This window comes from Geotrypetes seraphini, chromosome 11 (genome assembly GCF_902459505.1).
Source record: "Geotrypetes seraphini chromosome 11, aGeoSer1.1, whole genome shotgun sequence".
NCBI lineage: Eukaryota > Metazoa > Chordata > Amphibia > Gymnophiona > Dermophiidae > Geotrypetes > Geotrypetes seraphini.
The window spans coordinates 31036535-31052635 of NC_047094.1; the positions used below are offsets into that span (position 1 = coordinate 31036535).

The 16101-nt window shown below is 44.4% G+C and overlaps 1 protein-coding gene across 6 annotated transcripts in view; it reads left to right on the forward strand.

The window, feature by feature from the left end:
- The window catches only part of LOC117369262 (multidrug resistance-associated protein 1-like), a 92142-nt gene that overhangs the window by 50394 nt on the left and 25647 nt on the right, over positions 1-16101 (forward strand). For all 6 annotated transcript variants that reach the window (XM_033963560.1, XM_033963562.1, XM_033963561.1 and 3 more), the window contains 5 exons: positions 1382-1549; positions 2473-2656; positions 5388-5442; positions 9700-9826; positions 13430-13637. In XM_033963560.1, the coding sequence (XP_033819451.1) occupies positions 1382-1549; positions 2473-2656; positions 5388-5442; positions 9700-9826; positions 13430-13637 (742 nt within the window). The remainder of the gene's footprint in view (positions 1-1381; positions 1550-2472; positions 2657-5387; positions 5443-9699; positions 9827-13429; positions 13638-16101) is intronic.

Below are 16101 nucleotides of genomic sequence, written 5' to 3' on the forward strand. Positions count from 1 at the left end.
AGTTTTTTTTTAAATGCAACTCTGGATATAACGGACTCTGGATATAATGGACTATTTTTCCAGGTCTCTTGAACTCAATTATAACGAGATTATACTGTGTCATGGAAAGTTTGTATAAATATAAAATCAATTAAAAAAAAAAAAATTAGTAGCCTGATGGTTAGTGCAGCAAAGTTTTGATCCTGGTGAACGGATTCAGTGTGTTCCTATAGGCACCTAGTTACTAAAATGCATTAACTGCAAATATTAACATGTTGAATGCAAAAACTCTGCAGTAACTGTAGGGGGGGAGGGGGTGTTCGCAGCACTTTTTAGAGGACTGCCTTGTGGTTAATTCAGAGGAAAGTTTGCCGCCACATGCTAACTTCACTGCAGATTACATGGAATTCAGTTGAATACACCTAAGAAGGTATAACTAACTCCTTCTTTATCTGCCACACCGTAGGCGTTGGACCGGGGGAGGCCACCGGGGCCATGGCCTCCCCCCCCAAATTCTTGGTTGTTTTTTTGTTTTCTTCTTCTTCCGTTTTAGCCCTCCCCTCCCGCCCGTCTCCCGGGTGACTTGTTTAAATACCGTTGGGAGTCTACGCACAGCGTCAGGCAGCAGGCCCTGCGCCGGAACCCTTCATTCTACTTCCGGGGGCAGGCCTGCTTGTGGAAGCTGCACGATGCCGGGAGGAGGTGGGTGGGAGACTCGGGAGCTCCTGGGCCCTCCAAACGAAGCAGCAATCCGCTGCCTATGTGCCACACTATCAGTTACAGGAACAACTCTGCGTTAATTACAAGGCCCGGTCCCTTACTTTTATATACCCCAAGAGGTGCCTTCTTGGGGTTGTCAGATTTTCTCTATAAATAAAGAAGACACCTAGTTCCGCCCTCAGCCCCGCCCTTCTTCCAGCTCCGACCTATCCCAGCCGAACTCGGGACCGCATCTGCGCATGCACGGACATCGACACAATGACATCACGTGCATGCACACATGTGTATAGCGTCATCGCTTCAGCGTCCATACATGCACAGGTGCGGCCCTGAGGTCGGGGGACTCCAGAACCCGGACAAACTGTCAGGTTTTGGAAATCCCTCCAGGCACCCGGACAGTTCTCCAAAAACAGGACATGTCCAGGTTTTCCTGGACGTCTGGTAACCCTATATCTTCTACATTAGCATGAATTAACTGCTGCATTAAACACCTAACAACATAGTCACTAAGGGCTCTAATGTCTGATGAGTATTTTAATTTGAATTATACCATAAGGAATATTACGTCTGTCTGTCAAACATATTCGTAACAATCAAAAACAAACTGAACAAAGTTCTTAAAGAGCAAAGGCAAAGAGGACAGATACTTAACGTCATTATAGTTCTTGAAATCTTTCCATAGGGTATAAACTTATCTGGAGGACAGAAACAAAGACTTTGCCTTGCTCGGGCTGTTTATAAGAAAGCCTCTGTTTACCTTCTGGATGATCCACTCTCTACAGTAGATGCCAATGTAGGACAGCATATTTTTGAGAATATCATTGGACCAAATGGTTTGCTCAAGGACAGGGTATGTATTGTTGCATTACATTTTCCTGTATTCATAGCACCTGAGGGTGAGCTGGGGAAGGCTTCAGTGACTGGAAGGGTGTAAATGGACTGGAGTGAGCTTTGATGGAGACTTCAGTAGTTGGAATTAGAGAATGACACGGTTACAAAATTCATAACCGTTCCCGTCCCTGCGGATAACCACGGGAAATAATTCCATGTCATTTTCTAGTGTCTATTTCAACCTCAGTCCTTCTACACCAGCATTCTTCAAAGCAAAGCTTGCGGGTCAGTGGTTGTGGCCATTCATACTCTGATTCTTATGTGAGCCAAGGATAATGAAGCCATTGTGACATCACTGATGTGATTGGCTCTTAGGCACTGATGGAATGAGGCATTATGACATCACAATATCTGCTCTGGATACCAGAGACTGTCATTCTGTAGTGTCTATCTCAACCTCAGTCCTTCTACACCAGCATTCTTTAAAGCAAAGTTTGTGGGTCAGTGGTTGTGGCCATTCATACTCTGATTCTTCCCTCTCTCTTTAAAGAATGACATGAAGATGGTTATCCGCGGGGACGGGAACGGTGATGAATTTTGTCACCGTGTCATTCTCTAGTTGGAATCTAAGAACAGTACCGGTTGAACTGAAAAGATGGAGTGCTGTATAAGTTAATTATGAAAGTAATCAATCCAGCACTAACAGTGGTCCTTGGGCAAGGTCCAAGGGTACATCGTTCTCCTTCTACAAAGTATAGAATTTTTCATGCAACTTCAAAAGTTGAATTAGGGCACTTAAGTGAATGATGGCGAGTGTTTCATGTCTGTGTCATTAGAATGGCCATCTTCTCTGTCCACAATTCGTAAAATGAATTTCCCCTTAGTAGAAAAGGGGAGAAACTTCCCTTTTGAATCAGTCCCTGCCATGGAAATATTTTTCAGACACGAGTTGTAGTGACTAATGCAATCAACATTTTGTCACAAGCGGATAAGATTGTAGTGCTGGCGGATGGAGAAATCTCGGAGGCTGGCACTTATTGTGAACTACTTCGGAGAAATGGAAACTTTGCAGACTTCCTGCGCTCGTATAGTAAAGTAGGACGTCATGGAAACCACTCCTCAAAAGGTACAGTAAGAGCAATGAGCTGCTCGTTTTCTCAAGCCAGCTTCTTTTCATACGCTTGAACTTAATGTTTGACCTTTGATAACGCTAGGGTTACCGGATTTTCGGGAACGAAAATCCAGACCCATGGCCCCGCCCCACCCCCAGGCCCGCCCCATTCTACCCAAGCCGTGCCCCGTTCTGTCCCCAGCCCCGCCCCCCCTCAACCTGGTCGCTTGTCGGGAGGGCATCTGTGCAAGCGCTGGTAGGACACGATGATGTCGCACGCATGCGCATGATGTCGCCGCGTTGCATCCGTGCGTGCAAAGATGCCGGCCCGACGTCGCTACTACCTGGAAAGCTTTTCAGAACCCAGACAAAGTGCCGGGTTTTGAAAAGCCGTCCGGACCCCCCGGACATGTTCTCGAAAAGGAGGACATGTCCGAGGAAATCCCGACGTCTGGTAACCCTAGAAAAAGCTTTGTAAGGCATGTCATAAGTCTATTATTGTGCTTTTTCATGTTAAATGCTAATTCAACTGGATCGGTTGGAAATCGGGGAATTCATTAATTCATCTGAAGCTTCCTTATTTGACCTTTGGTCTCTCATCACGTTTCCCAGCCCAGTTTCTTCTGCCAACATACCAGTATTTGAAAACAAAGCGATTTCAATGATTCCACAATGCACTGAGTCGTAGCAATAGCTGCAGTGAGGTAGGGACCGGGTGGAAGCAGAGGGAGGATATGGAGCTACCATCTGTCTTCAAGTTACAAAGGATACCATGAACCACTTTTCTTTTTAATATATTTTCTCTATAAAAGCCGTCTTTTCTTGATTTTAACTGGTATTGGGGTTCAAATGATCACAAAAAATTGGAAAAATCATGACAGGTTAAATTACACATTTTGGTGGACTAATGTATGTACTACATATAGATTTGAAAGAGTAAACGCAGAACGTTCAGGAAGTAGTGTTCTATTTAACAAAATTTGGAATCCATTGGCATTATTTGCGAATGCAAATTAATAGATAATATATTGCCTTCTGAGTTTTTTCATTACACATCTGGGTTGGGATGGGCGGGAGGGTTGGGTAGTGATAGATACTGATTAACATAGATATTGAATCTTCTTATTAAGATGTTTAATATTGTTAATATCAATAATTGATGGAAGGGGGGCGGTTATAGTTATGATTCTATGCTTTCTGCTTGTAATGTTTTCTTATAATATTTTCATGTTGTCAATTTACTGTATTACACTATTGTAATTTAATAAAATAATAAAAATTATTAAAAATATATATATATATATATATATTTTCTCTAAGTACATATGCTGGCAAAATTAGGAGAAATCCATGAATGCTTAGCAAAGAGAGATTTCAAAAGTCAAGAATAGGACACACTGTCCTTTCTGATGTGAAGGTTGGTTGGCCTTTCTGGAAAAGAATGAGTTTCCCTGTCTCCTGGCCTACACTGGTCTTCCAAGACTAGCTGGCTTCTTAATGGGTATCCTTACTCTCAGTTGTTTCAAGTTTCAAGTTTATTCATTTTTAATATACCGACCATTAACTAGTATCTAGCCGGTTTACAATAAAATGATAAAATAAGAGTAGGAGAAATGGTTATCAATAATAATACATATAAGACAGACGGGGTGTGTACATAAAGGACGTTTAACAGTGACAAACATGATGGTGAGGTTAGAAAAGAGGGGAAGGGAATAAGAGTACATTATTAGTGGTGAAGAAAAAAAAAAAAAGGGTAGAAGGGAAAAGGAAAGAAAAAGGGAAAAACCCATTAGGGATGGGATCGCTTCATAAAAGCAGTTGGCTTCTGTCTGTCTGATAAAGCTACATGATGTGAGGAATTTTGTTCATGTGATTTAGATGCCATGTGATCTTTTGTTTTATGATAAAAAAAAAAATACAGTAGAATTATAGGGCTGATATTCAAAAGTACTTATCTGGTTGATGGACACTGCTAACTGGGTAAGTACTGGGGAAAGAGATAGCCAGAGGCATTAACCAGATACTACCACTCAATATGTCTTCTGAGAACTTTGGCACTATTGAGACAGTGCTTTGGTGATCCATGGGTGGAGATTGGGTAGACCTGGAGGTTATCTAGTTAGCAGCCATATTCAGATCGCTAACTGGACAGCAAATTGGATGAAATTAAGATGGCCAAAAGGCTGAATGACCAAACTTTATCCAATTTGCTATTAGATTAGTGGTCTGAATCTCTAGCGTACCAGGGAGAGGATGGTGGGGGGTGGTCCGCCCTGGGTGCAGGGAATTGGGGAGTGTGTGGAGAAGTTGCAGGTCATGGTCCACATGTGCACAGCTGTTGGCTTCACCGGCCCTGCCCCCTTTGATGTCAATATCCTGCTGTGGGGCGGAGAACCGGCAAAGCTGGAGGCCACGTGTATGCAGACCACAGGCCTGCAACCGCTCTACAACCCCCCTGCTGCCTGGAAGAGGGGGTGCTCAGCTTGGAGGAGGGGACTCCGCCCCTGGTTGCTAGCAAGCCAGATATGCCATTGGTCTGAATAGACCAACTTAACCAGAAAGCACTTCCAAGTTGGTGCTGACACCAGATGTTCAGAGCCAGCCAGAATCAGGGTTATGGCACTGACTATTCAATTTCATTTTAACTTACAGCAGCTCTCATTTTATTTAACCACTGACAGCCAGAGACGAACGCACAAAAAACAAATGTATACATAAAATGTTGAAATGATTTCTGTTTCAGAAACTGATAAGCCTTCTTTTGCAAGAAATATCCCGTCTGAAGAAGAGTTCTGCAGGTCAGCAAAATAGAAAGAATAAGCATATAAGCTTTGAAATTTAAAGCCTCTTAGGTGGTTGGCCCTAGTGCTAACTTCATGCATGTTTGCTTTTAAACCCTCTGCAGGTGAACCGATCATTTTTGGACATATAAATCATGTGCCCAAAGTTATGCATCCAAAACAGGGGCAAAATTTGGGGTGTTCCAGAGGTAGCACCACATAGCCATATTAAGTGGCTCTAGTCAGCCATATAAATTATGTGGTTAAGTTGCATATGCAAATAGCAAGCATAATTTGAAAGGCCAAACTTTGACAGTTCAAGATATACAGTACATGTATATTCAGTAGCTCCATCTGAACAGATAGCATTACTTAATATGTGTATAATTTGAAGCTATCAAATTATGACCTAAGAAAGTTTATAGGACACCCTTTTACTAAGCGGTGCTTACCACAGCTTAGAAGGGCTGACGGGGGATGCGCTGAGGCATCTTGCAGCAGTTTTATAAAGAGTGCATGCACGCCAGGTGCTGAAAAATAATTTTTCTGCGGAGGAGGTATGATGGGGGGCAGAGAGTAGGCATGTCTGCACCAGTTGGATACTGCAGCTATATCACCATTCACTAACTAGGAAGGGATGCTGAAAAGTTTGCAGCCCAACCAACTTCCAAGCGTTATTATGCTGTTGTAGCTGAAAAGAGTGTTATTTTATTTTGCAAAGTGCCAAATTGCAGCATCATAACGCTATGTTTTGACATTGTTTCAGATCATTGATTGAACCATGTCGGCGTAAAGGGTGGAATTTTCAAATGTGGAATTTGAGCTGTCTCGAAGTTCCTATTTCTGCATTAAAAAAACTCAAAGGAAATCCATGAATGTACGATGTAAACATTGAGTGACAAATGCCCATCATACTGCACAGTGAAGAAGTGGTGTGCAAATTTTCAGCACGGAGATTTCAAGACCGAAGATGCAGCAAGGTTTGGGAGGCCTCAAAGAATGTCAAGTCCTGAAATTGTTGACCATGTCCATGACCTGATTTTGGAAGATCAGCGAATATTGGCTAAAATAATTGCTGAGATATTACAGATATCCAGGGAACGTGTTAGATGTATAATCTACGAGCAGCTGAGTATGCAGAAGCTGTCAGCCAGGTGGGTACCCAAATGTTTTAATGCTGACGAGAAACGATGTCAAGTTGATTTTGTAGCATTTTCAACATGTTGATGTCAAACTTTTTGGAACGACTAGTTACTGTTGATGAAACATGGTCACACCACTATGATCCTGAGACAAAACAACAGCCCATGCAATGGTGGCACTCAGGTTTTCCAAGGCCAAGGAAATTCAAGACCCAAAGGTCAGCAGGAAAGGTCATGGCCACAGTGTTTGGGCTCAGGAAAGTCTTGTAATGACTTACTATCTTCCAAGGGACCAAACAGTTAATGCAGAATGCTACTATAATTTGCTGTGCTGATTAAAGGAGACAGTGAAAGAAAAAAGGAGAAGGAAGCTGCAGAAAGGAGTACTCTTTTTGCAAGACAATGCTCCTGCTCAAAAGGCTGGCAAAATGATGGATGTTTTCACGCAGTTGGGGTTTCAGTGCATAGATCACCAGATCTTACTCCTTCTGACTATTTTCTGTTTCCAAACCTTAAAAAGAGTTTGAAAGATCAACAATGTTTGAATGATTTCAAGGTGATTGCAGCAACAGAGCAGTATTTCAGTGACCGGACATCGGAGTATTTTTTGGAAGGGTTACAGAAACTTTAGCCATGATGTGCTAAGTGTGTTGAACTTAGGGGTGGATATGTGGAGTAACATGTAAGTTTCATGGCTCCACACCATTCCCTTTTTGGTTGGGCTGAGAATTTTTCAGCACCCTCTGGTAGATAGTACAGGATTACCGTGTGGCGGTGAGCGATAATGTGCTAATTTTTGTTAATGGCCATGCACTAATGGCATTAATGCAAGGCCATTAATTCGGAAAATGGAAAATTTGCCATTTCCAGCTGTGCTAAAAAAAATTACCTTTGCGAGCGGCAAAAACCCCATATAAGGGTGCTTTTAGGCCACTCTTTACCGCAGCAAGTATTACTATATGAAAACTGTTACTCAAACATTTGGGCACTAGGATCGCTGGATCATTTTCCTACTTCTGTATTATTCCTAGATTATGCTGGAAATGTGTTTTCAGATTATTTTTCCAACAAAAAGGCATCACAACTTACTAGACTGCGACATCATAGCTTACTAGACTACCGCTAAAAATGTGTTATAATTAGGGAGCAGAGTTAACTAACCTGCACTAATGTCATTAATGCATGGTATTAGTACCTAGGTTCCAGTGAATTAAATGGGATGCAAGGTAGAATTATGAGTCAGAGACATTAATGTGTGTTAAAGCAGTCAAGTGCAATCGTAACTCAAGCTCTTGAATAATATGTGATGTTATATGTCAAATAATGTAATTAAATACATTTATCTCCCCACCAAATTAAAACTGTATGTTTTATAGCATTCAGTTATATAAATAGAAAGTGTCATACCTTGTGTCATACCTTGTGACTGCCATTCTGTAGTGGATTCAATTTAGATTTTATTTCAGAGGTGCCTAGTATGTATTTTTCCCAAAATTTTTGTAATTTTGATAATTTTCAAATAAATTCACACGGTTGAAAAACCAGTATAAATCGGTTGTCTGCGACTTGCCCGGCCTTTACTCTAGTGGATTTCTAACCACAAAATGAGGGGGGGGGGGCATGGCCAGGGAATTAGGGCAGGGAACATAAAAATAGCCTTACTGGGTCAGACCAAAGGTCCATCAAGCCCAGTAGCCCATTCTCATGCTGGCCAATCCAGGTCCCTAGTACCTGGCCAAAGCTCAAGGAGTAGCAACATTCCATACAGAATTCCCAAAGAGTAGCAAGATTCTAGAATCCCAGAGTAGCAACATTCCATGCTACCGATCCAGGGCTTCCCCCATGTCTTTCTCAATAACAGACTATGGACTTTTCCTCCAGGAACTTGTCCAAACCTTTCTTAAAACCAGCTACGCTATCTGCTCTTACCACAACCTCTGGCCTGCATGCAGTGGCATAGCTACAGGTGAGCCTGGGTGGACTCAGGCACTGGCGTAGCTGGGGTTGGGGAGGTATTCAGGGGCCTGAACTCAGATCTAAGGTTACCAGATTTTCCTGAAGGAAAATCCAGACCCATTGCCATGCCCACAGGCTCTCCTAGTTCTGCCCCATCCCGACTGCATCACGCCCCGTTCCGCCCCCCTTCCCCCAGCCCCGTCTCCAGGCGGCATCCGCGCGGACGTGATGCAATGATGTCACTTTGCGTCTGTTCAAGTGCGGATGTAATGTAATGTAATGTAATTTATTTCTTATATACCGCTACATCCGTTAGGTTCTAAGCGGTTTACAGAAAATATACATTAAGATTAGAAATAAGAAAGGTACTTGAAAAATTCCCTTACTGTCCCGAAGGCTCACAATCTAACTAAAGTACCTGGAGGGTAATAGAGAAGTGAAAAGTAGAGTTAGAGGAAAAATAAAAATAAAATAAACATTTTAACAAGACAGCATTGATCTAAATACTTTGGAAGGTAGAAGAGAGGAGAGAAAGGATGCCCCCTCCCGACCCGATTTTTACAGGAAGCTTTTCAAAACCCGGACAAAGTGCCAGGTTTTGAAAAGCCATCTGGATCCCCAGACATGTCCTCACAAAGAAGGAGATGTCCGTGGAAATCCGGACACCTGGTAACCCTACTTAGATCCATTCCAGCACTATGGCAGCCAGTTCTTGGCTAGCGGGTTTGCTCAAGCCCTGCCAGCCAAACCGTTCTTGTACGAGAGCCCAGCCCACCCTTCCTGAGCATCCTGCCTTCCTGATTCTCAGCATCCTTCTCTATCCACTATAATACCGCAAGTCTCAAACTCCACCTCTCACTAAAGCCAACTACCCCAAACAAATAACCTTACCCATTTCTTACTCTTTTTGAAAATGACCACTTTTTTTTTTGTAAGTTCTTGTTGTAATACATCTTGGATAATTCTTTTGTAATCCGCCTTGAACTGCAAGGTAATGGCGGAATAGAAATCCCTAATGTAATGTAATGTAATGTAATGTAATGTAATTATGACCAATTGAAGGATCAGATGTACTAAAGGTCTGTGTCTACAGGATGTATATCAAGTCTCACCTAGATTAACTCTTTCCTGAAATAAATGTACTGTTGTGCTCTTTATTGTTTGTTTCTTTTTCAAGTCATAAAACAGATAACGCTGTTAACCACGCTGGAGGGCCAAAAGTTGCAAATGTGAATCGTGTCAATGAGGCGACTTCAGAGGAACTGGGAAAGCAAATGGAGACTGAAAAAAGGCAGACTGGAAGGGTAAAAACATCGACACACAGTTTTCCTCTTATGATTTCAGTTTATATGGGAGCCCGAGACCTTGTGTCAATGGGCAGAATATAACACGGGGCTAGTAGGGCCCGCGTGCCGCCCATCGGTGGGGGGGAGGTTAGTATAGGAGGGGAAGGAGTAAGGGGAGAGGATTGGGCGAGGGGCCGGTTAGGAATAGCTAGTAGATAATGACAATGGGGAAAAATTCTGTTCTCGTCCCCGGACCACCATCCTCTGCACCGCCCCGTTCCCGCTGGTCCTTTCACCGCCCCGTCCCTGTCTCTGCCGTCCCCTTCACCGCCCCATCCCCGTCCCCGCTGTCTCTCTCACCGCCCCGTCACCGTCTTCAGCATCTTCTCCTCCCACCCCCAGCGTCCTTCACGCGGTCCAGCAGCTCCCTCCCGCCGGCCAGCCGTGCATTTCCCTCCCTCCCTCCTTTTCCCTTACCTTTTCTTCTTGAAACTGTCGATTTCTATAAGGCTACGAGCTGTATTACAGCCGGAGCCTTGAAGTCGCATCGGGTTGCCTGCTAGAAAAGTCTCCTCCGATGCAACCGGAAACAGGGAGTTGCGTCAGAGAAGACTTTTTCCAGCAGGCAACGCGACACGACTTCAAGGCTCCGGCTGTAATACAGCTCATAGCCTTATAGAAATCGCCAGTTTCAAGAAGAAAAGGTAAGGGAAAAGGAGGGAGGGAGATGCATAGACAGCTAGCGGGAGAGAGTGGGCTGCCGGATCGAACGCTCATTCACCGTGCGTTCACTACTTGTTCACCGCCCCTTGCTACCATTCACCGCTCCACGGGGCGGTGAATGGCCTTGTCCCCAAACTCACGGTGACCTTTTTTTTTGGTCACCGTTTTGGCGGGTTACCCATGTCATTCTCTAATAGCTAGTTTAAATTGATTGGGGGAGGCAGTGAGGGGCAGAGAGGCGAGGTGTTAAGAGGCAGGACGTGGGAGAACTTGGCTCCTTCCGAGGTCATCCAGGGTGTTTTTTTTCCCACCTGCCCGCCCTCTGTCTTGGCTGGTGATGATAGCTCGGGGGGTGCGGATCTCCCGAGCTACTGGGTCATGGGGTTCATCCGGCGATGAGCAGTGGGCCAGCGGGGAGCCATGCCTGGTGGGTCAGATGACCCGGGTAAAGGGGCCTGTGGGTCATGCCACCCCACTGACCCTGCTGAGGTGGTGGGGTTGAGGGCACTGAAACAATGTATATTTTGGTAGCTTGGGAGGAACTCTTTGGTTTGCTGTTAATTAAGTTATGATTGTTAAAGCTGTTGATTAATAAACTGAGCTACGGCTAATTTTTACCATCATATTGATTGTAACGTGTTTGTGATAATGAAGGGGTGGAAGAAGGTTATGAGGGTAGGTGGGGGATATGTAGGCAGACAGACGGGCCTATCCAGATCCCGCTGTTAATATGTGATTGCAGGGCCAATGGAAACTAAACTAAACTAAAACTAAACTAAACCTTAGGTTTGTATACCGCGCCATCTCCACAAGCGTAGAGCTCGGCACGGTTTACAGGGTTAGGTTGAAAAGAAGCTACAATGAAGGGTTATAGGAAAGGAGCTAGGAAGATAAAGAGGGACAGGGTACCAAAGAGCGGGAAGTGTTAGATTTTTGAAAAGAGCCAAGTTTTCAGGTGTTTGCGGAAGGATTGGAGGGAGCTTGAAATTCTGAGCGGGGATGTGAGGTTATTCCAGAGTTCTGTGGTTCTAAAGGGGAGGGATATTCCTAGTTTTCCTACGCGGGATATACCTTTTGCAGAGGGGAATGATAGTTTCAGTTTTTGAGAGGATCTAGTGGAATTAGGGTTAGAGGAGTTCCAGAAGAGTGGGATAACGGGAGGGAGGATGCCATGTAGGATCTTGAAAGCTAAACAGGCTTGTGCAAAATGGGTGGCCAGATTTTTTAACATGTATTAATTGACTTAACTTTCTATGTTACAGGCATGTTTTTAGTTTGTTTATTTCTCCCCTGCCCTTATCCAGAGCGAGTTACATATTAACATACAAAATAAGACATTACCATTTGCTGTAGTTGAAGGCTGTGTTAAGAGGGGGGTCCCTCCCCCCCCTCCAAGCTAGCTGAAACATTGAAGAGAGACCCCCTTACACCTGGGATGCTGTTCAGGGAAGAGGAAAAGAAGGGAGTTTGGATTAGAAAATAACACGAGGATAAATTTTTCCCCGTCCCCGCAGAAACTCATTTTCTAATTTAATCTAATCTTCTATTTCTGCGTTGCTCATACCTAGGTAGGCTCAAGGCGACTTATAGAGAGGGATGAGGATGGAGGGTAGGGGGAAGGGGAGAATACAGGTGATTAAGTGTCAAATAGCTGAGTTTTCAATTTCTTCCGGAATATGGTGTGGTTAGGTTCCATTCTGATCACTTCAGTATGGTCATTCCAAGTTTTTACACCAAGAAAGGTGAGCATGGAGTGGAAAACATGTTTGTATTGAAGATTTTTCATGGAGGGGAGATTTAGAGGTGTTCTGCGGGAGGTAGACCATGCTTTGGAGAAGAGTTGGACGAGAGGAGCCGCGGAGTTTCCATAAAGTATACGGTGAATGATGCATGAAGTTTTGAAGGTTATTCGTGATGGAATGGGTAGCCAGTGCAGTTGCCTGGTGAATGCTATAATCGAGTCGTATTTTCTCAGGTTGAAGATTAATCCGACAGCTGTATTTTGGATGAGTTGCATTTTGTGGATTAAAGCGGTGTTGAGTCCTATGTAGATGGAGTTGCAGTAGTCTAGTTGTGGTAGTATCATCAGATGTACAGTTAGGGCGAAGTGGTGCTGGTGAAAGTATGGTCTGATTAATCCTAGTTGTCTGAAGGTGTAGAGGGATTTCTTTCGGAGACTGGAGACTTGTGGTTCCATGGTGAGTGTGGAGTCAAGTTTGCAAGCTAGGATTTTGGAGTTCTTTTCCTGTCCCTGCCCCATTCCTGCAAGCTCCGTCCTCATCTGCACAAGCCTCAAACTCTTTAAAATCATAAGAAGCAACATTCTAGAGCTTAGATTGTGATGTCATAATGCCTCATTCCACCAATGCCTAAGCTCTGTCCTCATCTGCACAAGCCTCAAACACTTTAAAATCATAAGTGTCCAAGGCTTGTGCGGTTAAGGTAAAACTTACAGGAATGGGACAGAGACAGCGAAAAAACTCATGGGGACAGGACGGGGAAATTGAGTTCCTGCAGGGACGGGGACAAATTTGCCCCCGTGTCATTCTCTAGGGGAGAACTCAAAGGAAATGCTTGGTCACCCCATAGTCTCAGTCTGCCCTGGGCTCTCTCAAAAATTGAAGTCTTGCTATGCCCCTGACAAGATAATGGAGGGTTAAGTGCCTTACCCAAAATCACAAGAAGCTAAGTGGGATTTAAAACCAGACTGCCTTGGCTCCTAGCCTCCTGCTCGTAACCTTTAAGCTTTTGGCAATAGTCTTCTGTACATGCACAGTGTTTGTGATAAAATAACAAAAACCCTCCTCATCAAAAGAAGATATTGTTTCCCAGCCTGTTGTGTTTACATCAACCTGTTTTCCACACGTTCCATTAAATCTCGTTTTGTCCATTTTGTAGGTTAACATTAACATTTATGTGGACTATCTGAGGGCAGTAGGGTCTCTTCTCTGCTTGTATATCATCTTATTGCTCATCAGTCAACAAGCTGCCTCATTTACACGTGGGTACTGGCTCGGTCTGTGGGCGGACGACCCTGTCATTCATGGAACCCAGGAACACAGCAACCTGCGGCTCGGCATCTTCGGTCTGCTTGGGCTCGTTCAAGGTTTGCTGACTTGGCCTATTTGCGTCTCATAGATAGTAAGTCCAAGTTTCCATAGGGCGTCTAGGTCAGAGGTGGATTGTCCAAATGGCATCCCATTTAACCAGGGCCAGTATTAAACTTGCTGGGACCCTAGGCAAAGACTTGGGAGGGCAGCCCAGAGCCCACCAGCAGTCTACATCTCATTCAGCTTAAAGCAGGCATAAGTGTTCCCTGTAGGAGAGGGGCCCAGGGCAATGTCGGCACACCTTTAACGCCAGCCCTGTATTTTACAAAAGCCCCACTAAATATGGAGCCTTCTGTAAAGTATGCAAATGTACAAAAAGAACAGCATCACTCGGTGCCTTATACTTGTAAACACTGGTTCTTATATGAGTAGGTGGTGATTCTTACGTTTAAGTAGAGTTATTTACACATATAAGCACTTCTGGCACAGTGATATATATATATATATATATATATATATATATATCTGGCACAGATATATATATATCTGTGCCAGAAGTGCTTATATGTGTAAATAACTCTACTTAAACGTAAGAATCACCACCTACTCATATAAGAACCAGCGTATATGTATATCTATGCCAGAAGTGATATATATATATATATATATATAAACTAGTCACACATTAAATGGTAGTTTTAGAAAAGAGAGTAAATGTAGGAAGAGTAGCTATTATACTGTTATTGCTTAGTATTTTATGTTATGGATTTTATTTTGTGTTTTTAATTTGTATATATTTTTGGAACCTGCTTAGATTTAGGTGGGCTATAAGTTTTTACATAAAAAATAAGAACAGACTTACTGGGTCAAACCAATGGTCCATCAAGCCCAGTAGCCCGTTCTCATGAGGGCCAATACAGGTCACTAGTACCTGGCCAAAACCCAAGGAGTAGCAACATTCCATTATCTCAGAGTAAGCAAGATTCCGGAACCCCAAATGGCAGCAACATTCCATATAGAATCCCCAAAGAGTAGCAAGATTCTAGAATCCCAGAGAGTAGCAACATTCCATGCTACTGATCCAGGGCAAGCAGAGGCTTCCCCCATGTCTTAATAACAGACTATGGACTTTTCCTCCAAGAATTTGTCCAAACTTTTCTTAAAACCAGCTATGCTATCCACCTTTACCACAACTTCTTGTGACGCGTTCCAGAGCTTAACTATTTGTTTTTCCTTTCTGAAATTGCTGATTTTCAGGTGTTTCCTGGCTGCATCCACTTATGCAGCTGGTCCTAAAATTGGGTTTAGGGCGATTCATCATGGCCAGTTCAGTGCGACCATTTCAGCTCTGATGCTGAATTGTCCCATGAAAACATCCCGTGATGAACGTGCTATTAAAAATAACCCCCCCCCAACCAAATGGGCTGCCCTCACACGCCAATAATTTCTCCTCACATGCATTTGGGGACTGGGGGGACCGATTTCCCCTCCCCGTGATCTGCCATCTCTCCCTCTGTCTTCCACTCTCCTAGGTTTAGCGAGTCTCCTCCCTCAAGCACACACACCCCTATCGAACTCATACCTGAGGTTGCCCATCAACAATACTGCAACTTTTCCTCTCCAGTGCCCCATCCCTTCTTGGAATGATTCATCATTTGGGGGGAACAGACAATGCCCCCCACCTGCACAAATTCTACCCTCCCCCCTCTCCTCCCCCCTCTCCTCCCTGTTCATGATCCGACACCTCAAGCACTTCCATTCCCCTATCAAACTCATACCTGAGGTTGCCCTCCAACAATACTGAAGCTTTCCTTCTCCAGTAACCCACCCCCTCTCAGAATGGGAGGATTCAGTGTTTGGGAGGACGATGCCCCTCACCTCAAAAAAAATTCTATCCTCCCCCTTTCCTCCCTGTCTGTGATCTGGCACCTCTCCCTCAAACACACCCAGCCCCCCTATCAAACTCATACCTGAGCTTTCCTTCTCCAGTGCCCCGTACCCTCTCAGAATGGGATGATTCAGTGTTTTGGGGGTGGGGGGGCAGTGCCTCTTCCACATCCTCCAGAAATTCCACATTCGACTATCCTCCCTGTCGCAATCTGTCACCTCTCCCTTAAGCACTCTCACTCCCCCTATCAAACTCATACCTGAGGTTGTCCACCAACAATACCGAAGCTTTCCATCTCCAGTGCCCCACCCCCTCTCAGAATGGGACGATTCAGCATTTTGGGGGGACAATGCCCCTCCACTCCTCCCCCAAAAAAATTCTACCCTCCCCCTTTCATCCCTGTCCGTGATCTGGCACCTCTCCCTCAAACACACCCAGCCCCCCTATCAAACTCATACCTGAGGTTGTCCACCAACAATACCGGAGCTTTCCATCTCCAGTGCCCCACCCCCTCTCAGAATGGGACGATTCAGCATTTTGGGGGGACAATGCCCCTCCACTCCTCCCCCCCCCCAAATTCTACCCTCCCCCTTTCATCCCTGTCCGTGATCTGGCACCTCTCCCTCAAACAC